Source organism: Trichechus manatus, unplaced genomic scaffold (genome assembly GCF_000243295.1).
Source record: "Trichechus manatus latirostris isolate Lorelei unplaced genomic scaffold, TriManLat1.0 scaffold00052, whole genome shotgun sequence".
Taxonomy (NCBI): Eukaryota; Metazoa; Chordata; class Mammalia; order Sirenia; family Trichechidae; genus Trichechus; species Trichechus manatus.
The window spans coordinates 14,597,012-14,624,900 of NW_004443988.1; the positions used below are offsets into that span (position 1 = coordinate 14,597,012).

The 27,889-nt window shown below is 39.3% G+C and overlaps 1 protein-coding gene across 3 annotated transcripts in view; it reads left to right on the top strand.

The window, feature by feature from the left end:
• The window catches only part of MAPK6 (mitogen-activated protein kinase 6), a 38,526-nt gene that overhangs the window by 4,104 nt on the left and 6,533 nt on the right, over window positions 1-27,889 (top strand). For all 3 annotated transcript variants that reach the window (XM_023732485.1, XM_004377671.2, XM_023732486.1), the window contains exons 2-4: window positions 16,637-17,824; window positions 20,029-20,173; window positions 26,076-26,240. In XM_023732485.1, the coding sequence (XP_023588253.1) occupies window positions 17,270-17,824; window positions 20,029-20,173; window positions 26,076-26,240 (865 nt within the window). In that variant the 5' untranslated portion in view covers window positions 16,637-17,269. The remainder of the gene's footprint in view (window positions 1-16,636; window positions 17,825-20,028; window positions 20,174-26,075; window positions 26,241-27,889) is intronic.

Below are 27,889 nucleotides of genomic sequence, written 5' to 3' on the forward strand. Positions count from 1 at the left end.
GGTTTAGTCCAGTTGTGCTGACTTCCCCTGTAGTGTGTGCTGTCCTTCCCTTCACCTAAGATAATTCTTATCTACTATCTAGTTAGTAAATAACCCTCAACACCCTCGTAACCATCAAAGAATGTTTTCTTCTGTAAAACAGCCAATATCTGGCAGGTTGGCTTAAAATAAAATTGAGAATGGCAGTTTGTTTTAAAAGTGAAAAGAGAGAACTCCCTACCCCGTGTCCTAGTTTTTCTATGTATACTGTTTAATTTTCCCAAAGTGATTTATTTGAGTTTTGTGGGCAGTGAAGTTTATTGGTGTATTGTTAAGGTGAATTCAATCTTTGGAGCGTTTTTTTTTGCATTGTATGATTTGTAATAGTAATTTGTAAATTTGTACAAGTTTAGTTCAGACTTTACTGAAGATTTTCAAAGCATTCCATCACTTATTGTTGACTAAATACAGCTTGAACATCCATTTCCAGTGTTTTTGTTTTAAAGAATATGGATGATAGCTGTGTGTGTAATTTAGAATTTATAAGCAAACCGGGTATCTGAGCCTGTCTCCTTTCTACAAGGTTATTGCCTTATAAAACGGTGAGCCTTTTCACCACTGCTCTCCAGTTCCTTGTTTGCGCTGCCCACTTAATACAGGTTGAACATCCATTTCCAGTGTTTTTTTTTTTTTTTTAAAGAATATGGATGGTAGCTGTGTGTGTAATTTAGAATTTATAAGCAAACCCGGTATCTGAGCCTGTCTCCTTTCTACAAGGTATTGCCTTATAAAACGGTGAACCTTTTCACCACTGCTATCCAGTTCCTTGTTTGCGTTGCCAACTTGAAACTTGTATTACTCTAGGGCGCCTGTTAAAATAGAAAATGCCTTAAATGAAAATCCTATGTAGCATTGTTGGCTGCCCTCTGTCAGCCCCCTCATCAGCCGGTTGTGTTGGCTGTCATATAACACTATGGCTTGCCTAGTGGTACGGGGATTTTGGTCAGTTTTATTTTTCAGAGCCCTGACTGAGACTTTACAAAAATCATAATAATAATTATGTTACTGTAGTTAATGGCTTTTTCCAGGGAGTTGCTTCTCATGTGGAGCTGATGCTTGTAAGGTAGTGGTGTGGGTCCAGTCCTGGCATTGTTTTTGTTTTTTTTTTTTTTCCCCCTCCATCAACTGTATGCTTGGAAAATATCAAATGCCCTCTGATAGAGTTTTAAAATGTTTGCTTTTCATACACGTCAACGCTTTAAATTCATTTCTAAAAAGTTGTACAAAGAGCGAATTGTTACATGGTAAATCACATTTTCCTGTTGCTTTTTTCATTTACAATTGATGTGTTAAATAGAAAAAAATGGTATAAAAAAATCATTTGTTAGCCTCCTAGCATTTACTTCAGGGGAAGAGTCTGCTCTGCAGAATGTGAAATCTGTATGAATTTAATTTTATACAACCATATTGTTGTTGGAGACCTCGTGTGTGCAGAGTAGAGCTGCTTCGTAGGGTTTTCAAGACAATCTTTTGGAAGCAGATTGCCAGGTCTATCTTCTGAGGTGCCTCTGGGTGGGTTCGAACTGCCAACGTTTCAGCTAGTTGAGCACTTAACTGTTTGTGCCACCCAAGGACTCTCTGTACAACCATAAAACTATAAAATGTTAGCATGAGAGGAGTCATGGGTATCATCTTGCCCCAGGTACGTCATTGGACAGCTCAGCAAGCTGAGACCCAGAGAGATCTAAAACCTTGGTACTCAAAGTGTGGTTCACGGACTAGCAGTGTTAACATCAGCTGGGAACTTGTTGGAGCCCTGGTGGGACAGTGGTTAAGAGCCACGGCGAGCTACATCTGCTAACCAAAAGGTCAGCTGTTCAAATCCACTAGCCACTCCTTGGAAGCACTATGGGTCAGTTCCACTCTGTCCTGTTGGGTCGCTGTGAGTCCGAATCGACTCGACAGCAGTGGGTTTGGTTTGCTTTTGGGAACTTGTTAGAAGCAGGGCTTCAAACTGGTTTGTTCTGGTTCAAACCCCTGCTGAGAATTTGCATTTCCACCCCAGATAGACTGAATCAGAATCTACATTTTAACAAGATCACCAGGTGATTTTTTTTTTTAAATTTGTTGTGCATTTATTTGGTTTTGTGGATTTTCAACGCCTCAGGGTTTTTTTTTTTCTTTAACGGTTCATACACATATTGTTTTATGACATTGGTTAACAACCCCACAGCATGTCAACACTCTCCCTTCTTAACCTTGGGTTCTCTGTTATCAGCTTTCCTGTCCCCTCCTGCCTTCTAGTCCTTGCCTCTGGGCTGTTGTGCCCCTTTAGTCTCATTTTGTTTTATGGCAATGTCTAATCTTTGGTTGAAGGGTGAACCACAGAAGTGACTTCGTTACTGAGCTAAAAGGGGGTCCGGGAGCCATACTCTCGGGGTCTCTCCAGCCTCTGTCAGGCCAGTAAGTCTGGTCTTTCTTTGTGAGTTAGAATTTTGTTCTACATTTTTCTCCAGCTCTGTCCAGGACCCTCTGTTGTGATCCCTGTCAGAGCAGTTGGTGGTGGTAGCCGAGCACCATCTAGTTGTACTGGACTTAGTCTGGTGGAGGCTGTGGTCATTGTGGTCCATCAGTCCTTTGGACTAATCTTTCCCTTGTATCATTAGTTTTCTTCATTCTCTCTTGCTCCCCAAGGATGAGACCAGTGGAGTATCTTAGATGGTCGCTCACAGGCTTTTAAAACCCGACTCTACTCCCAGGTGATTCTTATGTATAATAAATTTTGAGAACCACTGCTGTACTAGTGGTTCTCGGAATTGTCCCTAACCAGCAGCATTAGCATAGCCTGGGAACTTGCTAGAAATGCAAGTTCTCAGCAGAGGTTTGAGCCTGCGTTGGAAGCCCTGGTTGGAAGTCCAGAATCTCAGGCCGCATTTCAGACCTACTGAATCATAATTTGTGTTTTAACAAGATTCTAAGGTGTTTCAGATGCACATTCAGTTTGAGAAGCACTGCTGAGTGATGCACACATGGTCGCTCAGCTGGTTAGTGACTGACTTGGAAAACCCAGGTCTTCTGGTTTGCTGTTTCTCTGGCCCTCCTGAAACAAGTCAGATGAAAAATTTTGACTCTAATTAGCACTGCCCAGTGGAACTTTCAGAGCCCTGGTGGCGCAGTGCTTAAGAGCTTGGCTGCTAACCAAAAGGTCGGCAGTTTGAATCCACCAGCCGCTCCTTGGAAACCCTATGGGGCAGTTCTCCTCTGTCTTATAGGGTCACTGTGAGTCAGAATCAACTTCGCGGCAATGGATTTTTGGTTTTTAATAGAACTTTCTGTGATGATGAAAGTATTCTGTACTGTCCGGTAAGGTAGCTACTAACCTTTCACGACTGACTGTTGAGCCCTCGACAGGTAACTAGTGCAGCTGAGGAACTGAAGTCTTAATTTTATTTAATTTATATTTAAATAGCTGCATAGGCCACCACGTTGGCCAGTGCAGATCTAGGTGATCTTTGCTAATTTCCTAACTGAAGAGGCTCTGTTTAGTTTTCTCCTCTTCTTTTACAAATTGGAGAGATAGTAGGTTTGTAATTGTTCCTTTTTTATTTTTTATTCTCGTTAAATAGATTGGTGTCCCCAAATTTTTTAAACAGTCATTTATTTGGATGATTTCAGGTTAATTTTATAGCTTTCATCAAAAAAGGGACAATTTTCACTTCAACAGAGTAAATGCAGATATCTGGGAGCTCTTTTTGCTGTATCAACAAAAACATTCTCCACCTGAAATGGACACTATTTTGAAGAAAAATATGCAGACTTTTGTTACCTAAGTGTTTGCATTTATGTTGTCTTTGATGGTCTTTGTGTTGTGGTGGTGTGTGAACACAGGCCAGCCTGGTGCTTTCAATTAGTGAGTTTCAGCTATTTCTTTATGAGATATTTAAAACACCTGGTTATATTACCTATTGGTCTTTAGTTCTCTTTTTTCTATTTGTTTACATGGTATATTAGAGAAAAGAGAGGTTTTCTTGCTTTTGTTGGTTCTCAAAAGAATTTTCATTTTAGAGAAAATTAATCCTAAGAAAACAGCCATCATTTCCAGTTAGCCAGTAAGATTTTTCCTTTTTAATATTGTTCATATCCATCCCTTCCTTTATATCCCCATTGTCAGATTTAAATCATTGTTGAGTAGCCTGTGACTTGTGTGGCCTGAGATGTAACTTCAGAATGAAAGATTGGGAGACTGCCTTCCTATTGTTACTTTTCTAATATGCCCGAATATTATTTTAGTGGTTATTATAAAGCATTGCTGATTTTCTGATTGGCACTCCCTTGTTCAATAAAATAGATAATCTAAGTTGTAAGAATGTACGTTTTTCCATTTGTCTTAATAGAGGTATTTTCACTTGGGTTAAAAAATTTTTTTAAAAGCTGTTAATATTTTAAGTTTCCTTTAATTATCTTTTAAATAGGGCTGAATGGAAGGCTTTTGCCATTGGCCTAGTACCTCCAGGCTTGCTGCCACTTGTTGAGAACTGGATTGATAGGCCATTTGTCATGTTATTTCCAGGTGCAGAAACAGAGTGGTTCTTTACCTCCCGTCTTGTGCAGTGGGAAGATTCTAACCTTAGAGTCAGACTGGCCTGTGTCCAAGTCCTGGCTTATCCATTTACTGTGCATGTGACTTTACTTCTTAGAGTATCAGTGCTTTTGTTCGTAAAATGAAGCTTACAGGGTTGTGGTTAGGAGTAAAAGAAGTAATTTGTCGCTTAGAAAATGACTGGCACATAATAGATACTCAGTGAGTATGAATTACCTTCCCCTCCTTTGCTGTTCAGCATTCATAGCCTTCTATAATTTAGTCTTATGCTTAAGATTCCAACCAGGCTTAAATACACATTCTGGTTTTAAGTCTTGTTTGCCCTCACCCTGGTGGCTTAGTGGTTAAGAGCTACAGCTGCTAACCAAAAGGTTGGCAGTTTGGATCCACCAGGCGCTCCTTGGAAACCTTATGGGGCAGTTCTCCTCTGTACTGTAGGGTCGCTATGAGTTGAAATTGACTCAATGGCAATGGGTTTGGTTTTTGGCTGTTTTTGGTCCTCATCAGTTGCTCTAACTTCATGTCTTGCTTCTTCAGTGTTGTACCACTTGCAGATTCTTCTGCTTATGCTCTGGATTCCTTCTCTTGACATCTTAAGGACTCATCTCCTTCTTGCCTGTATCATGATTTTTCCCCTTCTGTTGGATCATCTTCATTAGTATACAAATGTGCTCTAAAGCTCCGCTGTCCAATATGGTAGCTGCACGTGACTATTTAAATAAAAATTCATTTTAAAAAATTCAGTTTTTCAGTCGTGCTAGCCATATTTCAGTTGTCTAGTAGCCTTATATGGCTAATGGCTACTGTATTGGACAGTTCAGATAAAGAGCATCTCCAACCATTGCAGAAAGTACAACTGGACAGTGCTTCTGTAGAAAGGATCCCTTCTTAAACCCTTCCCCGGTCCATGTTCTTTTCCTCTAGCTACAGCCTCATTTCTCTGATCCTCTTCCAAGTGAATTTTCCAGAGTTGTCTTTGGGTGTTCTCGCCATTTCCTTTTACTCTTCAGTTTACTCCAGACTGAATTCCATCACCATCATGCCACTGAATCTGCTCTAGTCAAGGTTCCATTGGCTTCCTAAATTTACCAAATCTGTCTCACAGGACTTGCGAGCATTCAGTGTATTGGCCACTGTTTTTTGCATATTTACCTGCTTCACTTGGTTTATGAGACACTTTTTTACACTTTTTACTTTTTTTTTAATTGTTGTACTTTAAGTGAAAGTTTACCATTCAAGTTAGTCTCTCATACAAAAATTTATACGTACATTGTTATGTGACCCTAGTTGTTCTCCCTATACTGTGACAGCACGCTCCTTCTTTCCACTCCTGATTTCCTGTGTCCGTTCAACCAGCTCCTGACCTTCTCTGCCTTCTCATCTCACCTCCAGACAGGAGCTGCCCATTTAGTCTCATGTATCTACTTGAGCTAAGAATCACTCTTCACGAGTTTCATTTTATGTCCCATAGTCAGTCTAATCTTTCAAGAGTTGGCCTCGGAAATGGTTTTAGTTCTCGGTTGACAGAGAGTCCAAGGGGCCATGCTTTCCGGGGCTCCTCCAGTCTCAGACCATTAATTCTGGTCTTTTTACTAGAATTTGAGTTCTGCACCCCACTTTTCTCCTGCTCCATCAGGGACTCTGTTGTGTTCCCTGTCAGGGCAGTCATCAGTGGTAGCCAGGCACCATCTAGTTCTTCTGGTCTCGGGCTGATGAAGGCAGCCTCTGGTTTATGTGGCTGTTTCTGTCTCTTGGGCTACTACGTTCCTTGTGTCTTTGGTGTTCTTCATTCTCCTTTACTCTAGGTGGGTTGGGACCAGTTAATGCATCTTAGATGGCGCTTTGTTAGCTTTTAAGACCCCAGACACCACTCACCAAAGTGGGATGCAGAACATTTTCTTAAAAAACTTTGTTATGCCAGTTGACCTAGATGTCCCCTGAAAGCATGGTCCACAGACCCCCGCCCCTGCTACGGTGTCCCTCAAAGTGGTGGGTTCTATTTAGGAACTTCTTAGCTTTGGTTTAGTTCAGTTGTGCTGATTTCCCCTGTAGTGTGTGCTATCCTTCCCTTCACCTAAGATAACTTCTTGTCTACTATCTAGTTAGTGAATACCCCTCTCCCTCCCTCTCCACCCTCGTAACCATCAAAGAATGTTTTCTTCTGGAGACACATATTCTTTTATAGGCTTCTCTCTTCATCCTGCCTCTAAGAATTGCCATATCCCAGGATTTTGTTCTGTGCTTTGTTGTTGTTTCTTCTTTCTAAATTCTTTCCCTAGGTTTTCTTGTTCAACTTATTGTTTTAAATATCACTTATATGCAGATAATTCCCAAGTTTATTTTTCTGGTTTAGACTTCTCTTCTGAGCTCCAGACATATCTATCCAACTGCCTAGGTGACGTTACCACTTAGTTATCTAGATGCTGTTGTTAGGTGCCGTTGAGTTGATTTAGACTCATAGCGACCCCATATGACAGAGTAGAACTGCGCTGTAGACTCTTGTAGGCTGGAATCTTTACAGGAGCAGATCCCCAGGTCTTTCTCCTGTGGAGCTGCTGGGTGGTTCTAAATCACCAACCTTTCAGTTAGCAGCTGAGCGCCTAACTGTGATGCCACCAGAGCTCCTTAGGTATCTAATTAGGCAGCTGAAATATAACATGTCCAGAATACAACTCTTCTCCCAGTCTTCCCATCTCAGGAAATTGCACTTAGGAGTTACCCTTGAGTCCTTTTGTGGTTACTTTTATATGTAAACTTGACTAGACTGTGGCGCCCAGTTGTTTGGTCAAACACTAGTCCAGATGCTGTTTTGAAGAAGTTAACATGTTATTAAATCATGCGGCCTTAAGTAAAGCAGATTACCCTCCATAATGTGGATGGGCCTCATCCAATCGGTTGAAGACCTTAACAGCAAAAAGGAAGTTTTCCTAGGGTGTATTCTGCCTCCAGACTATTAATAGACATTTTGCCAGAATTCCCTCATTTTTCCATTTGCCTGACCTCCGGCTTTTGCAACACAAGACTGTAGGTGTCTGCAGCCTGTCGTCTGACCTATAGATTTTAGACTTGCCAGTCCTCTATAATTTGTGAGCCAATTTCTTAAAATTGGTCTGTCAGTACCTCCTCCCCCTATCTACATATATATCTTTCTGATTGTGTTTTTCTAGAGAACCCTAAGACAACTTTCTTTCTCATATTCCCCATTTCTAATCTATCGCCAGGTTCTCTTGGCCTGCAGAAATATTGTTTGAATCTTTTTGTTTTACATCACCATTTCCACCACCCAGGTCTCAGCCACTATCATCTCACCTGGCCTACTGAAGTAGCCTTCAGTCCATCTCATCCCTGTAGCCAGAATCGTAATTGTAGTTTCCAATTTAAAATGTAATCATGTAAGGCCCTGCCTCGGGTGTTCTTCCTACCTATGCAGTGTCATCTCTACCTCGGTCCCCACTCCATTTGCTTCCGGTGCACTAACCACACTGGCATCCTTTCATCTCCTCCAAAATGCCAAGCTCTGTCCTGCCTTAGGTTGTATGTGTTGTTTCCTCAGTCTGGAATGCTCTCTTCCCATCTCTTAGTAATGCTGGTACCCTCTCATTATTCAGGTCTCAGCTCCTCACGTGGCCATTTCCAATCACAGCACAAGGCCAAATCCAAATTATGTGATTTATTAGTTTACTTGTTTATCAGTCCTTCCTCACTAGTATATAAGCTCCTTGGAAGCAGGGGAACATTTACTGTCTTATTCTTCGACTATATCCTCAGTCAGTGCCTGTCGTGTAAATTTTTGTGGACTATGTAAAACATATGTTTGATTCCTTAAAACTTGTGAAAGGAAAACATTACACTAAAAATTGCACTGTAATTAATGTAATATGTGATTCTGAACTGGATCCTTTAGCTACCAAACAGAGTATTGGGACGATTAGAGAAACTTAAACATAGTCTGAATGTTCAGTGGTAGTTATCTACCAGCGTTAGTTTCCTGATTTTGGTGGTTGTATTTCTGAATCATTTTTTAAAAACTAGGGAATTTCTAACCAAGCGTGTGGTTCTCTCCATTTGATGAGACTCCAGAAATATTTTGTATGGCCTTGTACAGTGTGGCCTTCTTCAGACCCTGATCAGACTTACCTTAAAAACTACAGTAGTTTCATTTGATGTGCATTCTGGAAAGCTGTGGTGATAGATGCCATAGACCATGGTAGAATGGAATGAAGAGTAGAATGAAAGTAGTGTCAAGGTCCTGCATGGTATCTACTTGGTATTGTATGGACTGATAGGATTTTTTATAGAGTCTTGTTCGTCTGGTTACAGAGGACACTATTTCCGTGGCACAATACCTCCCACCACTAGAACAAAACAAAACAGGCGCTATAGCAAAGCTGGAGTGTTTTAGTCTGAATGGGTTGAAATCAACTGCTTTCTTCATAGTATTGGCAGACCTATGTGTATACTATAGGATGAGGTGCTCCTGGAAAATGCCTGGGAAGAAAAGTAACATATCTAGGATCTTCAGTGAGTTTCCTCATGAAGACCTTCCTTCACTGAGGGTAGTACTTGTCTTTTCCATAACTTCCTACTACCAGATAGAATAGGGTACCTACTGTGTACCAGGTACTATGCTCAGAGAATGTCTGTGAAACTACTTAATCCCAAATCTCCTTTTATTTCAAAACAGCTACAAAAAGAGGAGGGGGATGACACCCTGGAAAATGAAGAGTAGAGGATCTGAAGAAGAGGGATTAAATTAGACAGGGAAGGATGAGAAAAGACTAGGGAAAGAGAATGCTATTAGAGAAGAAAGAAGAAAGAAAAGTGGGAGAGAGAGGAATCTACTACAGTGTTCTAGGAATATATGCTCCATAAGGTCAGGTTTTTTTATTTTTGTTGTTTTGTTTTTTAATAATTTTGATCCTGTCTATACATTAATGCCTGAAACAATGCCTGGCACATGGCAGTCATTCAATACAATTTTGTTGGATGAAAGTGTAATGGATGGATGGAACAGTCAAAGCTGTTTTAAGTCAGTTAAAGCTGTTCAAAACATCCTGGTTCTCTTTGCTTCTGAACCCACTTTGGGATTGCACTTCCCCGCTCTGTTGAAGTAAGTGTGGCCATGTGACTTGCTTTGGTCAATGAAATATGAGAAGTAAACTGTGTCATTTTTGGATGGAAGCTTTAGGAGCCAGTGAGATAGTCCCACTTCCTCTTTGCCTGTGGCACAGCGAGTGTCAACAGTAGAGATGGTAGCTGCTTAGACAGCTTGGATGACAGCTGTGTTGGACATGTAGCATGAGCAGGACTTCAAAATTTATTCCAAGTCACTGAGATTTGGGGGTTGTTTGTTATTGTAACATTATCTAATCTTGACTGCTACAAAAGTTTATATTAATTTTCATCTTATTGGAATCCTCAGATGTCCAGTGACAGTTGGGGAGAGAGGCTGCCATATGTGTCCTGATCCTGTATTTGCTCCGGTGTTTCCTTAGTTAGGCGAGGAGTCTTAGAAATGAGGGCTTGAGCAGTAGGAAGATAGGGAATGAGATAAAAGGTTATTATCATTATTTTAAAATCTCTAGCCACAAGTTTGTAGAAGGGATCGTATTTGTTTAATGTTTAGTATACTTCAGTTTCAACCATATCTTTCCTGTTCTGGGCATACCATCATAAGTCCTTTATAACAAAACGCAATGAAATATGTCTTGTTCTGTGCTTTTGTAGTTCACAGACTTCAGAATTACAAGGGTCTTTAGAGAGTCTTTGACAGCTAGTTTATCTGGTCTGTGAAGTTTCGACATTTCAACATGGATGCACCCTATATTAAATACCATCTAGGGATGGGCAGCAAAATAAACATAATGGCATTTTTTTTTTTTAATATAATGGCTTTTTAAACAGTCCAAGGCAAACAAAAGCAAATGAAAACCCCTAATGTTAACATGTATTTAGGCAAGGGTTCAGGTAATTTAAGAATAGAAGTTTGGAGTAGAGAAGGAGTTGTGTTTGTTTTTTTAAGTTGGATACTTTGTTAGCTGCTATATAATCACCTGTCTTTGTCTAACTTTAAAAATTTTTTCTCAGTAGCTAAGAGTAGTTATTGATCCATCCCAGGAAAAAGCCATTCATCTTTAATGTTTTAAGAACTCCCTGTCCCCAAAATTCCTAAGATCATTCACTGATAACTAGTTTTTTATACGCCTGCCCTCCTTGAGGTCCAGATCCTGAAAGCGCTTCCTGATCAATCTTAGGACCACCCTCTGTTAGGAGAAAGGGCTCTGTCAAGAATACAGATGAGCAAGCAGCTAATCAGTAACCCTTGGCCTTCTCTGCCCTAGAAATTTAGTAGCTTTGATGAGAGCTTGAGACTTGATCTTAGGGACGGGTGAATCTGCTGTAATAACACCTCTCTGTGCCAGGGTTAGGAGACAGTCCTGGGTGAACATAAGTAGAACTCAATCTTTCCCTTCTCTCCAAAAGCAACTGGGTTCTTGGCTGAGGAGATGTGTGGCTGGTTGATTCCGGTTAACTCAAATTACTCGCTTGACTCTGGAGAAGAGCAAAATACGCACGAGTGGTTGAGGGTAGGGGGATGTGCTGTCAGTGAGTGTAAGCAGGCCAGATGACCTGTGTCAGCATTCAGCCTGATAAGCAGCAGAGTGGATGGTAGAAGAGGAAACCAGAAAAGTCACCTTTATATATAAGACCCTTACCTCGGACTTGCTTTTTGCACATTCAGACTTCCTTTCTGACACAGGCCGGATTACTCCTGGATAAGAAGGAAAAGAAAATCCAGTTTTATAGAGTGGGGGAGATGGGACAGAATGAAGACGGTATTCTGTCTTTTTTTTCCTTTCTTTTGGCATGGGGGTAGGCCAGGAGACAGCCCTGGCTAGGCAGTTACAGGGAAGTGATGCCCAGCCTGGCCTGCCTAGGGAGCTTTTACTTCCATGTTATAGCAGATAACTGAAAGAAGGCCCAAGGTAAAACATAAAGCCAACTTCGTTCTTGTAAATCATTCTCTGCCCTTCATTTTATTCACCAAATTGTTGTTAAAAACGCAACATTGACCCAGCTAATTCAAACTTTATAATCCCTCTGCAAGCAGCACAGAATCAGCAGTGTGGTTGTTAAGAATGGGTGACATTTATTTGGGGGCAGAGAAAGTAGAAGGATGGTGGGAGGGGTAGTTTAAGTTACTGTCCGTCTTAGCGTTCCTTTTGCTTCCTTAAGTGTGAGGAAAGTGCCAAAGGCATATGGAGCCCTAGTTCCTTCCTGAGTCTAAGCCCTGAACATGAAGCTGATGGAGAACATGGTGTGAATGGACATTGTGCAGGTTACCAATGTGGATGGAAGCTGCTCTGGCCAGTAGTCTGCTGGTCCAGTTGTACCTGCATGCTTTCCGGCCAAGGGGCTGCATCTTCACATTGTGAAAGATGAAGATGGCTGGAGAGTCAAGATTTGGAATTTAACAGCTGTAACGGTCAAGGTGATAATGGGGAAACTTTTTTTCCTCTAAGGTCACTAAGAGTAAGCATGGGAGGCCTCAGCTTTTTTGTGGCTGCCAGAGGCATACACCCTGACCTCCCTAATGGTCCTTGTTTCCTATTGTAGCACTAAACTCCATGACAGCAAGGGTCCACGTCTATTTTTGCTCAACGTCTTATCCCTCTTGCTGTTAGTTGCTGTCAAGTTGATTCTGACTCATGGCAATCCCATGTGTATCAGCGTAGAACTGTGCTCCATATGGTTTTTAAGGCTATGTAACCTTTAGGAAGCAGATTGCCAGGCCTGTCTTCTGAGGTGCCTCTGTAGGGGTTCAAACCACCAGCATTTCAGCTAGTAGTTGAGCACTTAACTGTTTGTGCCACCCGGGGACTCCTAAACCAAAACCAAACCCAACGCCATCAGGTCGATTCCGACTCATAGTGACCCTGTACTGGAGACTCCCTAAAGCCAAAAAACCAGTGGCCATTGAGTTGATTCTGACTCATAGCGACCCTGTAGGACAGAGTAGAACTGCACCATAGGGTTTCAAAGGAGCAGCTGGTGGATTCAAACTGCTGACCTTTTGGTTAGCAGCCTGAGCTCTTAACCTGCTGGCACTGCACCACCAGGGCGCCTAGTACCTAGGATATTGACTGGCATGTAATAGATACTTAGAAAATAACTTGCTGAATGAAGCATGGCCAAACTGGAAACACTTACTATATCTACTTTTTGATGCAGAGGTATAGTATTACCCCCAATTTACTAATTAAGATGGACTTAATTTCCAAGCTCCTGCTTGAAAAGGTTTTCCAGTAGCTTTGGGTATAATGCATATGGAAAGACTCTGAAAAACACTAATCACAGACTAGTGAGACAAAATCAGTGGGCAAAGCACTGCTGTTGTAAATAATAGTTTGGCTTTTTTTCCCCAGTTTTGTTTTGTTTTTTTAATTGGTATAACCCTCTCTAGAGGAGTTACAATTTTGTTTATAAACACTACCTTCTCTCTTTAGGAGGAGCCCTCGGGGCACAGTGGTTAAGCACTCAGCAGTTGGAACCCACCAGCTGCTCTGGTGGGAGAAAGATGTGGCAGTCTGCTTCCATAAAGATTTCAACCTTGGAAACCTGTGGGCAGTTCTACTCTGTCCTGCAGAGTAGCTATGAGTCAGAATCTACTTGATGAAAATAGGTTTGCTTTGGTTTGGTCTCACTTTAGAGTGGTCTCATATTTCTGGAAAGATTTTGATACAGTCTTAATCATCTGAGTGCATAGTGAGGACTCTGCAGTTCTCAGCCTAGGCACAAGCTCTTTACCTTCCTCAGTGTAAATTTTTACCTACTCCCTACCCATGTTGACCGCCTTTGAGATTTCTGGTATGGGCTTTCATCCTTGTAATTGTTTCTGGATTGTGATGCTTCTTATTCTTGACCAAAATTTATTGTGGCAGATGTGGAAGGAGGAGTTGAGTAGGGAATCTCTCATTCTTGTGGCTATCTGTAATAATCTTGGTGCAATTTGTTCTGTAGTGCTGTTCTGTCAGGTACCAGTGGTGCTGTTTTTGGCAAAGCATTATTTAAATGTACCTGAACATTACTGCTGTTTTTAGTGAGATAGAAGCTTAAGAGAGTACATGAGAGATTTTAGTGTTATTTCAATTTGAGTCCATAGAACTGATTTAAAAATGTATATTTATCGAAAACTTAAAAGTTGATTGAGTTTTAAGGGGTTGCTGGAAGAAGTGGGTGTGAATAAACATTCTGTTTCAGGTGGAGACTAGAAATGTAAAATTTCAGAAATATTGGTGCCTTTGAAAAATACTGTTTTTCTAGAGTATTTGGTGGGGAATATGAAATATCAAGATATGTAAAAATAGAAAATATTAATATGCAGTATTATTTAAAGCCCTTTAAAAATCTGAAGTATTTTTTAATTCAAAAGTTTATTTAGCACAGACTTCAACTTTTTAAATGTTTTACTGCAAATAGACAGGTAAGCTACAGAATTTTGAGGCATCTGCTTTTTTCTTTTTTTTTTTTGCTGGCTTCTGAGAAGCAGACAAAAACTTGCAAATAGAAGAAACCATTTCTTTAATAGTAAAACAAAGAAACAAAGAAAGTTATTATGGTATTACTGTCCTTCACAATATTAAGCAGATACAAGAAGCCTTCATATTTATTAAAAGAACTAAGGGATAATGAGTATAAATTTTTATTAAATAAAACTGTTGTCATAAGGAACATTTGTCTTAATCTCTGGGTTATCAATATCCTGTTTCTCTTTCACACATATTTAACATTTGTGGATTTGTCATAATTGAACATTTGCTCACTTTGAGGCAAATGTGGTTACGGTTAACTCTATTTTTCAATATCGTGTATTTTCATGTGTGAAGTATGTAGGAATATGAGTCAGGCAGGGAGTAAAGGCAGGTTCCCTATTGTGCAAAAAGCCTCCTCTCTGTATTGCACAGCTGATGGTTGAGAGGCCTAGCAGTCTTCTTAAGCCACATCTGAAGGAGATTAAAAGTCATCACACCTTCAAGTTCGGAATACCTGTTGCCATCGAGTTGATACAGACTCATAGTGACCCTATAGGATAGAATAGAACTGCCCCATAGGGGTTCCAAGGAGTGCCTGGTGGATTCAAACTGCCGACCTTTTGGTTAGCAGCCATAGGTCTTATCTGCTGCGCCACGAGGGTTTCCAAGTTCGGAATAAGCTGCTTTATTTCGTAATCTGACATAGTTTATCTTTGCCTTTAAATGATTAACTCTGTGGATAAAGGAATACTACATCTTTCTCACTTCCAATCCCTTCAGACTGAATCAGAAAATAATACCGTATATACACCTGTACCAGCTTCTAGATAAAAAGAGTCAGCAATGGAAGCCTTTCCATTTAAGAGTGATGCTGTATTACTTGTCTTATATGCTTAGACATTTAAATGAGATAATACACTGGCCTCCTTGTTGGTTCTCAGACGTGAGATGCACACCTGCCTTCAGTGGCTGTCACATGCTAGTCCTGTCTGGAACGCTTTTCCCCATCTCGCATCCCTGTGGCCCACGCATTCCCTCACTTCCTCCTTTAGGATTTGTTCCAGTACCACTTTGTCAGAGAGGCTTTCCCCAACCACCTCCCTATCCCAGCCCTTTCCTGCTTCGTTTTTCTCCACAGCACTTACTGTCATCAGGCATCTGTATATTTTGCTTATTTGTTTGCTGGTCTTCCCCTACTATAGCATGAGCTCATGAAGGGGAGGGATTTTTGTTTGTATCCCCACCCCAAGAACACTACCTGATACACTGGGAACACTGTAGGTAGAGGCTTATAAAATATTTGTTGAATGAATGAATGACCGCACTGATGTTTTATATGAATAAGAACTATGTAAATATTTTAAATGATGAATATGTATTAGTTTGTGATCTTAGAATATTAGAGGTTGTGGTATAGTATAATCTACTTTAGTAGTTCATCGTTCAAATGAATATAACTCATTTAGCTGTTCTCCTGTTGTTGAAAGTTTAGAAAGTTTCTAATTTTTTGCCATTACCAAAAAAGAAGAAAGACATTTATTTGTATGTGCATTTGCAAGCATTTCTCTAGGGAGTATACCTTGAAGAAAAATTACCAGGATATAAAATAGGCTATCCATTTACTTATTTATGCTAAATTGTTCTGTGAAGTTCTTTTACTAATTAAATTCTCGGCAGTATTGTATAAGTTTCTGTTTTTCCAAACTGAAATGTTATCTTTGTGAGGTGATTTGATTTTTCTGGTTACCAGTGACATTAAACACCTTTTCATAGGTTTATTCACTGTTCAAGATCACTCTTCTATTAATTGAGGAGCATGCTCTGCACACTGATCTTGTTTGTACTGTTAGATATTTGTTCATTGACTATTGATACCAAAAACAAAACAAACCTTTTGCTATTGAGTTGATTCCGACTCATAGTGACCCTATAGGATAGAATAGAACTGCCCCATAGGGTTTCCAAGGAGTGCCTGGTGGATTTGAACTGCCAGCCTTTTGGTTAGCGGTGGTAGCTCTTAACCACTATGCCGCCAGGGTCTCCTGAATATTGATAGGCATGCTTAATAAAAAATCATGTTCTTTAGCAAATTAACACATTGCAGGCTTATTATATGTTATATGTTCTCTTAGAGAAATGTTACCAATATTTTACCCCTCAAAAAATTCTGAAGAGTTCTGTAAAAATTTTATGAACCCTCCCTGTACTTGTTGGTATTTAAGAAATGATACAACTTAATGAGCTTAAGTGTTATAAAGAATCTAGTGAGGTCTAGAGCCTGGGTAAACATGCGAGTTCTTACAACATGAATAGCTGTTTTTGATTTAGGGTAATATTTTCACCTAATGAGTATAAATAAGTTTAATATACCAGTAGTAGTTTATAGCTAGATGCACAATTCTTAGCATTTCTTTTATTGTGGTAAATACTGTATGTAATAAATTGTTTGCATTCATGACATGTTATGAAGTTGAAGAAAAATACATTTCCTGCAGTGGTGACTCTTCTTTTTCTCATCCCCTAGGTTGTATCAGAGTAAGATGGACGGTAGCTTTGATTGTGATTGTGGTGAGCTGGAGCCACCTGATCACTAACAGAAGACATCTTCTGTTAACCAAGAGCTGCCAGGGCTTCCTATTGAAATATATAGCTACAAAGGAAGAAAAGAAGCAAAACGGAAATAGTGCTTACCAGCACCTTAAAACGATGCTGCTCAGGACCAGTCCAACACTGAATGTATCTGCACTGTGAGGAGAATGTTCATAGAAGCCCGTTGTGTGCATATTTATTCACGGTTTTGTTAAATGTTAAATCGTTCAGCACAGTAAATCTTAGTGCATACTATGTCATTTCATTCCATTTGAGTTTCTTGAGTGTTTTCTTTAAATGTCTGCAGAGTTGCTGCCCCTTTCTTGAACTATGAGTACTGCAATCTTTTTAATTCTCAATATAAGTAGAGCTTTTTAAGCTTTTAAATCTAAGGGGAACTCAGCAGGCCTGGTTGCCATATGCAATGAACATCAAGAAACCATCTTTCTGTGGAAGCAAAATTATTTTTCTTCTCCCTATTTGAAAGATCTTTTTTGATGCTCGTTTTCTTCCTTGCTTACACAAGTTCAACAGTTCGAAAGGAAAAGGCAACAGTAGCGGTTTCAAAATGGCAGAGAAATTTGAAAGTCTCATGAACATTCATGGTTTTGATCTGGGCTCTAGGTATATGGACTTAAAACCATTGGGTTGTGGAGGCAATGGCTTGGTTTTTTCTGCTGTAGACAATGACTGTGACAAAAGAGTAGCCATCAAGAAAATTGTCCTTACTGATCCCCAGAGTGTCAAACATGCTCTACGTGAAATCAAAATTATTAGACGACTAGACCATGATAACATTGTGAAAGTGTTTGAAATTCTTGGTCCCAGTGGAAGCCAGTTAACAGACGATGTGGGCTCTCTTACTGAACTGAACAGTGTTTACATTGTTCAGGAATACATGGAGACAGACTTGGCTAATGTGCTGGAGCAGGGCCCCTTACTGGAGGAGCATGCGAGGCTTTTCATGTATCAGCTGCTACGTGGGCTCAAGTATATTCACTCTGCAAACGTACTGCACAGAGATCTCAAACCAGCTAATCTTTTCATTAATACTGAAGACTTGGTGCTGAAGATAGGTGACTTTGGTCTTGCACGGATCATGGATCCTCATTATTCCCATAAGGTATGTGTAAAGCCAGCTGAGACAAGCCTTTAAACTGATATACATCGCCAAGTATAGGTACTTGTATGTCCTTTGTATATTGTGGCAGAATTTTTTTTGTCAATTGTATTAAACTTTTATGTTACTATCTGATACAGATCTTTGTTTCACAATCTCCCTGTGTTTGAAACAAAGATGGAGTGGGATCCTAATTAAATACGGATTCCCAAAAGTGTATACAGCAGTTATTTATTATAATGAGTTAGTGAAAAATATTGAAATTCTCCTGTAGTTCTTTCAGAATGGGATATAGTTTATCTGTTTGGGGCATAAATGTGGTCCAATCTGAAGGCAGATTTTCTATCTCTTTGAGTCTACACCAACTCATCACTTACCGACTATCTCATTATCTGACATTTCGCATTTACCATAATAGTAATAAAATCTACTTTCCAACTATTTTGTGCATTAATGGTGTACATCTGGCAGTAACTAACATCGAGGCATGAGGCAAGAGTAATGCTGGCTGTGATGGTTATATATCTGCTTGGTTGGGCCATGATTCTGAGTGGTTTGGCAGTTATGTAATGATGTAATTTGGCATTTATGTAATGATGTAGTCATCCTCCATTTTTGCATAATGCCGATTTTCACCTAACGACCTGGTTTTTGGAACCTAACCATGTCACTAAGTGAGGAGTGTGGAGATACTGTTCAGGTATGCCTTGTTTAAGCAAACCTAATTTAATTTGAAATCTCAATTGCCATAAAGATAAAATAGGCAGTAAGAATAGCTAAAAGGAGTCATAGCAACTTTTCCCTTAGAGTAGCAACCTGACTATGTATAACAATTTAATAATGTTTTCCAAGTAGAACCCTGATCTTTTAGTTTTCAAATGAAATCTTATCTGGGTCCCTGATATTTAAAATGTAAAAATGTAGCTACTTTGGTTGTAGCAAACCCTTGGGAGTCCTGCTTGCTTGACTTCCCATATTGTTGTTGTTAGTTGCTGCTGAGTTGATTTCTACTCATGGCGACCCCATGTGTTACAGAGTAGAACTGCTCTGTAGGGTTTTCTTGGCTGTAATCTTAACAGAAGCACATCTCCAGACCTTTTGTTCCGCGGTGCCCCTGGGTGGGTTTGAACTGCCAACCCTTAGGTTAGCAGTGGAGTGCAAACTGTTTATATCACTTAGGGACCTTGACTTGCCATATCGTGAGTCTAAAACAGCAAACAAACCAGAAAAAACCTTTTCACTCACATGAATCATCTCACATTAAGTATATCTTAGTATTTAAAAAACTTTAACATAGAAATTAAGTACTAAAATGAAATGGATGACTATATCCATTTTATGGGTAAGAGTGAAGTATAGTGGATAGAACACTGAACGAAGAGTTACACTATGTAAAACTGAGTTTCATTTCTACATCTAACTAGCTCTATGACCTTAAACAGATCTCAATCTGTCTCTGTGTTATTAAAACCAGAAAACCAAATCCATTGCCGTCAAGGCGATTCCGACTCATAGCCACCCTGTAAGACAGAGTAGAGCTGCCCTGTAGGGTTTCCAGGGAGCAGCTGGTGGATTGAAACTGCTGACTTTTGGTTAGCAGTCGTAGCTCTTAACTACCGTGCCACCAGGGCTCCCTCAGTGTTATTACACCTGTAAAATGGAATTAATATCTACTCTTACGATTTCTCAGGGTTGTTTTCAGGATTAAATAATTCAGTATATGTATATGTATTTTTGTCACCTACTCTATAAATATAAAGTATTAAAATAGATTGGTTAGGAATGAGCCACTTAATAGAGTCAGGTACCCTAGGATGTCAGTAAGGAGGTGATGTAAGTTGCATCTCTGGTGCTCTTCCCTGTCCTTCTCCCAGTGACCTAACGAATGAATACCTGCTCCATGGGGCTTCTCTTCTGAAGTGGGTTTAGAATGCATAGCCTAGAGTTAGCACTGAATTCTTAACAGTGCATTTTGGTTAGCAGACTTCATGTGAATGTCATCTTATAGATGATACATCCCCGGGAGAGTTTAACTGCGTTCAGCCTCAAAAAGTACATGAGCCTTGGAAACAGGCTTAGAAATCAACAGTATTATTTTAGGATTTCACAGTTACTGTATTTTTAGATTAAGGATTCTTTAATGAATCAAGTATTGCGTACTGCTTCTTTAGCTAAATTGAAATACATTTTTTGTTTTTTTTTTTTAGGGTCATCTTTCTGAAGGATTGGTTACTAAATGGTACAGATCTCCACGTCTTTTACTTTCACCTAATAATTATACTAAAGCCATTGACATGTGGGCTGCAGGCTGCATCTTTGCTGAAATGCTGACTGGTAAAACCCTCTTTGCAGGTTAGAAATTTAAAAATATATTATGTGGAAAAAAGTAAAGTTATCCCAAAGAGGAATAATTTTGAATGTGTCTATGAAACAAGATCTGTGTAAAATTTAAAACAATATGTTGTAGTCTGGAATATTAAAATGAAAATATAAAGTAGTGTTTTACTGTTTAAAAAATTAATAAAACTTAATCAGATATTTACTGATTTGGTGATTTAGTCAGAACTCTATTTTTTTTTTTTTTTGTATATACCGTCTTATTTCATAAACATAATTTCTTGTTCTGTGGCTCCATAATACTTGTTGGTAATCTGTGTTAAACAATACCTGAGTTGCATGATGCTGTCAGTGTTACTCACTTCCTGTGAGATTTTTTATTGTGGAAAATCCAGTAGTTCTTTCTTGGCCATCCATCACCCCTATTGCCTAAACCTCCATATCCTGTCGTCTCACTGCTGTGACCTTTCAGAAACAACCGAACAAGTAGTTGTTTGCCACATTTGGTGCCGTGAAGGAGTCTTAAGGAATTGTGAGAGAGTGAGCTTAGCCAAGATGGAGAGAGATGAAGCAAAGTACAAGTTAGTGTAAAATTATGAAGTATCGACTATAAGAGCTGTAAGCTTAGAGAGGAAATATCAGTGATGGTTAGAATGGAAGTCATAATAGAGTCAAAAGGACTTCTCACTACATAGGAATAGTGAAGAATTTTGATAGAGGGCCAAAGGAGAAAAAGTGGTATTTATCGAAAGGTACCATTTAAATAAAAGCATGATCCTGGTGTGTCCATGAATCAGTGAGAAAAGTTTGGTGAAAGCAAGGTTAATAATAAAGATATTTGGCTAGCTAAGATGAAGCCAGAATAGTATTTCTGAGAAAGTAGGCAGAGGAGTTTCCATTTGAAAAACTAGGAAGTAGTGGGTGCTGAAGAACTGTAGGAGTCCCTGGGTGGTGCAAATGGTTAATGTGCTCGGCTGCTAACTGAAAGGTTGGAGGTTCAAGTCTACCCAAAGGCACCTGGAAGAAAGGCCTGGCAATCTACTTCCAAAAAATCAGCCATTAGAAATCCTATGGAGCACAGTTCAGTTCTCCTGTGACACACATTGGGTTGCCATGAATCAGAGTTGACTCGATGGCAACTGGTTTTGGGAGATTTTTGAGTTAGGGAAGTGACTTGATGGTGTTAGGACCTTTCTTCTCTTTTGACATTACTTTCTCTCTGACCAGTCTTCAGAGTGGCCCTCTCATCGCTCCCAGATTGTGTTAAGAGCAAAAGGAAGGGAGTGAGGCATGGTCTGTTTACAAAAGAAAGATTAATAAAAGAAAGGTACATAGGAGAGCATTGTTGAAGAAAAGACAGTATGCTTAAATGCCCTTGAACATTTTTTTAATGCCAATACTTGTTAACTGTTCAGCTTACATAACATTAACCAATCCTTTATAATATTTTCTCTATACTTCTTGGAAATTTCTTTCATGATGTGTAATCGTGATAGGGTTTCAATTTAGAGAATTATGAGAAAATACCAGTGATTCCTAGCAACATGGTTAAGTGGACTGAATTGTTCCTAGGAACAATATTGTGATTAGAGGTTACATTCATATTCTCATCCTTTTTGGCATATATAAAATAATGTATTATTTGTTGCTGCATAACAAATTACCCTAAAACTTAGTGACTTAAACAGCATATATTTATTATCTCGAAGTTTCTGAGGCTTAGGAATTTGGGAGGGGCTTAGCTGCATTGTTTTAGCTCAGGTTCTCTCAGCCCTAAGGCGCTGGTTGTGGCTGCAGTCATCTGAAGGCTTGACTGGGACTGGAGGATCCGCTTCTGAGATAGCTGACTTACATGACCGTTAGCAGGAGGCCTCAGTTCCTCACCACGTGGGCCTCTCTGTAGGTCTGCTTGAGTGTTTTCTCAGTATGGCAGCTGGCTTCCCCCTTCACAGTGAGTGATAAGCAAAGAAAAAACCAAAATTCCCTTTTTTAAAAACAGTTTAATTGAGACAGGATTCACATGCCATACACTTCACCCATTTAAAATGAATTTAACAGTTCAATATTTTTTAGTATATTCACAGGGTGCAACAGTTACCATAATCTAATTTAAAACGTTTTTGTCCCGCTGAAAGAAACCCTGCAACCATTAGCAGTCACTTCACTTCCCATCTCCTCCTTCCCCCAATAGCAATAACTAATCTACTTTCTTGTCTCGTAGATTTGTCTATTCTGGACATTACACATAAATGAAATCATACAACATGTGACCTTTTGTAACTGGCTTCTTTCACTTAGCATAGTGTTTTCCAGATTCTTGCGTGTTGTAGCATGTATCCATACTTCATTCCTTTTTATGGCCAAATAGTATTCTACTGTATAGGATATACCACATTTTGTTTATCCATTAATCAGTTGATGGACATTTGGGTTGTTTCCACTTTTTACCTATTCTCAATAATGCTTCTGTGAACATTTGTGTACAAGTTTTGTATGAACATGTTTTCAATTCTCTTCCACTCTTAGGAGTGGAATTGCTTGGTCATATAATAACTCTAGTTTAACTTTTTCAAAAAAAATGCCAGACTGTTATCCAAAGCACTGCTTTCCCACCAACAATGTACGAGGGTTCCAATTTCTGCACATTTTCACCAACACTTACTACTGTCTGTCTTTTTGAGTATAGCCATCCTTGCGGGTGTGAAGTGGTATATTTTGTGGTTTTGATTTGCATTTCTCTAATGACTAATGGTGTTGAGCATCTATTCATATACTTATTGACCATTTGTATATCTTCTTTGGAGAAATGTATATCCAGATCCTTTTGCCCATTTTTTAAATTAGGTTATATTTGTCTTTTTAATTATAGAATTGTAAGAATTCTTTACATATTCTGGATACAAATCTCTTGTCAGATGTATGATTTGCAAATATTTTATCCCATTCTGTGGGTTGTCATTTTAGTTTTTTAAAATAATTTTTGTGTTCATTTTTACTATCATTCGTTGTTGTTGTTAGCTGCCATTGAGTCGCCCCCCTCCCCCTCCCCCCCATGGCAACCCTGTGTGTGACAGAGGAGAACTGCTCCACAGGTTTTTTCTTGGCTGTAATCTTTACAGAAGCAGATCACCCAGATCACCTGGGTGGGTTTGAACAGCCAACCTTTAGGTTAACGACCGATCGCAACTGCTTGTTCCACTCAGGCGCCTCACCTTTTTACTTTCTTTATGGTGTGTTTTGAAACACAAAAAAGTTTTTAGTTCTGATGAAGTATATTTTGTCTGCTTCTTTTGTCACTTTTGCTTTTGGTGTCATATCTAACAAACCATTGCTTAACCCAAGGTCATCGATGTTTTACTCCTTTGTTTTCTTCTAAGAGTTTTATAGTTTTAGCTTTTACATTTAGGTCTGTGACCCATTTTGAGTTAATTTTTTTGTACAGCGTGAGGTAGAGGGCCCAACTTTATTCTTTTTCATGTGGATATCCAAATTGTCCCAGCACCATTTGTTGAAAAGACTATTCTTTCCCCCATTGAGTTTTGTTGGCACCCTTGTCAATAGATGCAAAATATCTTTTTATGACCTAATCTCACAAGTGACACACTGTCACTCAGCTTTATTCTGTGCATTAGGACGGGAATTTCATTCCACTTTTTGAAGGCATGAGTCTTAAAGAATTTGTGGATGTGTTTTAAAGCCACCACAATAATGAGTAACATATTAGGAGAACAAACAGAACAAATTGAAGTCTATGTAATTTAAATCATTAAGTGATGCTCCAAGTCATATAAAATGAGGCCAAAGTCCATTTGGCATATTCAGACATTGTTCAAGTATAGCAATAGAAAGAATCGTTTAAAAAAAACTCTGAGCATAATTTTGATCTTAAATCCATGTAAACCTTAAACAGTTAATTAGCAAGAATTGTTTTTGAAATGATTGAAAGATCCAGGTTATAGTTCTCTTGCTGCTAGATGCTTTATTGGTATACTGGTAAACCTTTCAGTCAAAGCAGCGTGAAGGAAGGTGTAAGTGTTTAATTAGGCGTAGCCTCAAATGAGTACGGTAATAAAAGTCAGGGATTAAGCCGTCACTGGAAATCTGTATTTTTAACTTACAAGAAGTGTCCTAGACTTACTTTCTAGTGCATTCTGTGCATCTGGCTTGTTCCTGTCAGTGCTCCCACCCATGCTCAGCCCTCCACTTGTGCAGTAGAGGCCATCTCTTCCCTACTCCAGGCTTTGAATCCCGCACTTTTTTTCTCCTCTGTCATCTTCATTTTACCCCCTCTACTGGATTTTTTTTTTCTTCTAGTTTTACTGTGCTTTAGGTGAAAGTTTACAGCTCAAGTTAATTTCTCATTCAAAAATTCATACACATATTGTTTTGTGACATTGGTTGCCAACCCCACAACATGTCAACACTCCCCCCTTCTCAACCTTGGGTTCCCTGTTACCAGCTTTCCTGTCCCCTACTGCCTTCTAGTCCTTGCCCCTGAGCTGGTGTGCCCCTTAGTCCCGTTTTGTTTTATGGGCCTGTCTAATCTTTGGCTGAAAGGTGAACCTCTGGAGTGAGTTCATTACTGAGCTAAAAGGGTGCCCGGGGGCCATACGCTCAAGCTTTCTTCAGTCTCTGTCATACCAGTAAGTCTGGGTTTTGTTGTTGTTGTTGAGTTAGAATTTTGTTCTGCATTTTTCTCTAGCTCTGTCCGGGACCCTCTACTGTGGTAGCCAGGCACCGTCTAGTTGTTCTGGAGTGAGTCTGGCGGAGACTGTGGTAGTTGTGGTCCATTAGTCCCTTAGACTAATCTTTCCCTTGTGTCTTTGGTTTTCTTCATTTTCCCTTGCTCCAGATGGGGTGGGACCAGTGGAGTCTCTTAGATGGCCGCTCACAAGCTTTTAAGACCCCAGACAGTACTCACCAAAGTAGAATGTAGAACATTTTCTTTGTAAACTATATTATGCCGGTTGAGCTGGATGCCCCCCAAGACCATGGTCCCCAGTCCTCAGCCCAGTAATTTGGTCCCTCAGGAGTGTGCATGTGTCTATGAAGCTTCCATGACCTTGCCTTGGTCAAATTGTACTGGCTTCCCCAGTGTTGTATACTGTCTTACCCTTCACCAAAGTTAGCTTGCTCTATTTTTCTTCATAGCATTTGTCACCATTTGACATGCTATATGTTTACACAGTTATTATCTGTCTTCCTTCACTAGATTGTAAGCTCCATGAGGTCAGGAACTTCTTTTCTTATTTGTTTCAAGTGCCTGGAATAGTATCTTGCTCATAGTCGATGAACAAGAAAAGTTTGCATGTTTAATGAATTCCTAGAAATTAGTGGAAAAGCAAACTGAATTTTTTTAGTTTTCCATTTAGTCTAAAGCTGCCCCTCTTATTTCTTTAATAGTGGGTCCTGAATCAGAAAGGCTAACTGAGCCTAACACATAACTATAAAAATTCTGGTTTCACAGTTCTAGTCCAACTCTTCATTTTATTGATGATGAGATACAAGTCCTAGAGATGTTAAGTATTTCCTCCAGAGTTATAGCCAGTGAATTAGCGGTATAGCTAAGACTAGAATCCAAGACTCTTAAATCTCAGTTCATTGCTCTTTTCACTACTTTCTGGTACCTTAATGTGAGGCCAAATTTCAAGAGTTGATTCTGTGTGGAAACAAAGCTACTAAAAATAAACGTTAGTGAGCAGGAATAGAAATAGAAATGTGTTTTAGCAGATTGGTGATATTTAAGTCAGTGAACCTTGCTGATGAGTGATTCAGTTAAAGCCATTTCCCCCAGCAATCAGGTCGTTGCAATATGTAAATTAGTTTCCAATAGTTTTAGTATGTTTACTGCCAGATAAGCGAACATTGGTGAATGTTTTTATTTATGTTGTATTTGGTGTTTTTTGATCTCACTCAGGTGCACATGAACTTGAACAGATGCAACTGATTTTAGAATCTATACCTGTCGTACATGAGGAAGATCGTCAGGAGCTTCTCAGTGTAATTCCAGTTTACATTAGAAACGACATGACTGAGCCACACAAACCTTTAACTCAGCTGCTTCCAGGAATTAGTCAAGAAGGTATTGTGACTGGAGTGACTGTCGTGCTAACGTGTGTGTGTAAGTGTGTTTTGGGGAGCTTTAGCCATTTACCCTACGTGTGCTGCCATCTCCCAGATCATCTTAGATACTTAAGATGCACCTAAAACTTCGATTCTCACTTCACCTTTTTTCTCCTGTACTTAGTCTGGGATCTGTCTCTTTGCTCTTCTGAATAATTTTCCAGATTCCAGAAAGTGCACCCCTCCTTCTTGATTCTAACCCCATATACTCTTCCAGCTTATACTTCTGAGTACCTACCATAGGTAAGCATATTGAAGCACTGACTCTCACTAAGCTGGAATGGGGTTCTGTGAGGGTTGTATGATAAGTAAGTATGGGTATGAGTATGATTTATATGTGGAAAAGGAAATTGGGTCGGGGAAAGCAAAGGCTTCCAGGTAAGGAAGAGTTAGAGGGAAGAGCAAAACGCAAGCAAAAAATAATGTGTATGACTATGCATTAATCCATATGAGCAAAACAGATTACTAACAGTTTGTGCACTGGTGTTGGGGAATATTAGGTGCCAAATGGGAGAGTTTGTGCAAACTTGAAACTAGTAGGAACTCAGAGAGAGTCAGAACTTCATTTTGTGTCTCAAAATGGAGTGACATACTTTTCTGTCTTAACTCTTTAAGAAGTATTGTATTTGTAGTAAGATATATCATGGCCAGGGTTATATAGTTCTTATCAGTCAAAAAATTTATGAATATATACGTTCTTAAACATCTTAAACTCATATATATATATATATATATGTATGTATGTATGTATACACATCATTAATATGTGGTTCAGTTTAGTTACTTTAAAGTAGTAAGTCCCAGTCTAGGTGGGCAGTGCTAGGTGGGAAATGCTTAGATATTTCTTCATATGCATGGTTTTAACATAGTGTAGAGACAAAGTGAGATTTTCCTCATCTTATCTAAATATGCTTAGTTTCAGATTTATCTAGAAGATAATTAAAATTTTATCTAGTACACCTCTCCCTGTACCAAAGCATACACTGTCAAGGGGATGGATGCTATAATGCTTGTGTTGCCGGGCTATTATGTACAGGGGACAGATAGAGAGTAAAGTCTCTACCTAGGAAGAATAATAGGATAGCTACCAGTATTGAAACTGTAAAGCCTGAGAGGGTGGGTATCATCAAGATAGGGGTGAAGTGTCATGATGTCTAATAATATCTTACTTTCAAATGTTTCAGCCAAGTAAACAATACACACAGATAACGTAAATATGGCAAAGTGTAAAAAGCGCGCATCTTCTCTAAGAATAAAGACATTTCCACATAACCACAATGCCATTATCATACGTGAATAAATTAAAATTCTGTTTTGAATTAACATCCCATCTTATTTAGGTTTCTCCGTTTATCCCCAAAATGTTTTTTTTTTTATAGTTTGTTTTCCCCAAACAAGGCTTCGGTGAAGAATCATATATTAAAATTGGTTGTTATGTCTCTAATTTCTCTCAATCTAGAACAGACCCCACCCCACCCCCACCGCCCTTTTTTTGTCATTGAGTTTTTGAAGAGACCAGTCTCATATAGATTGTCTCACAGCCTGGATATGATTTTTCCCTTGTGTTGTTAATTTGTTCCTTTTTCCCATATATTTTCTGTAAATGGT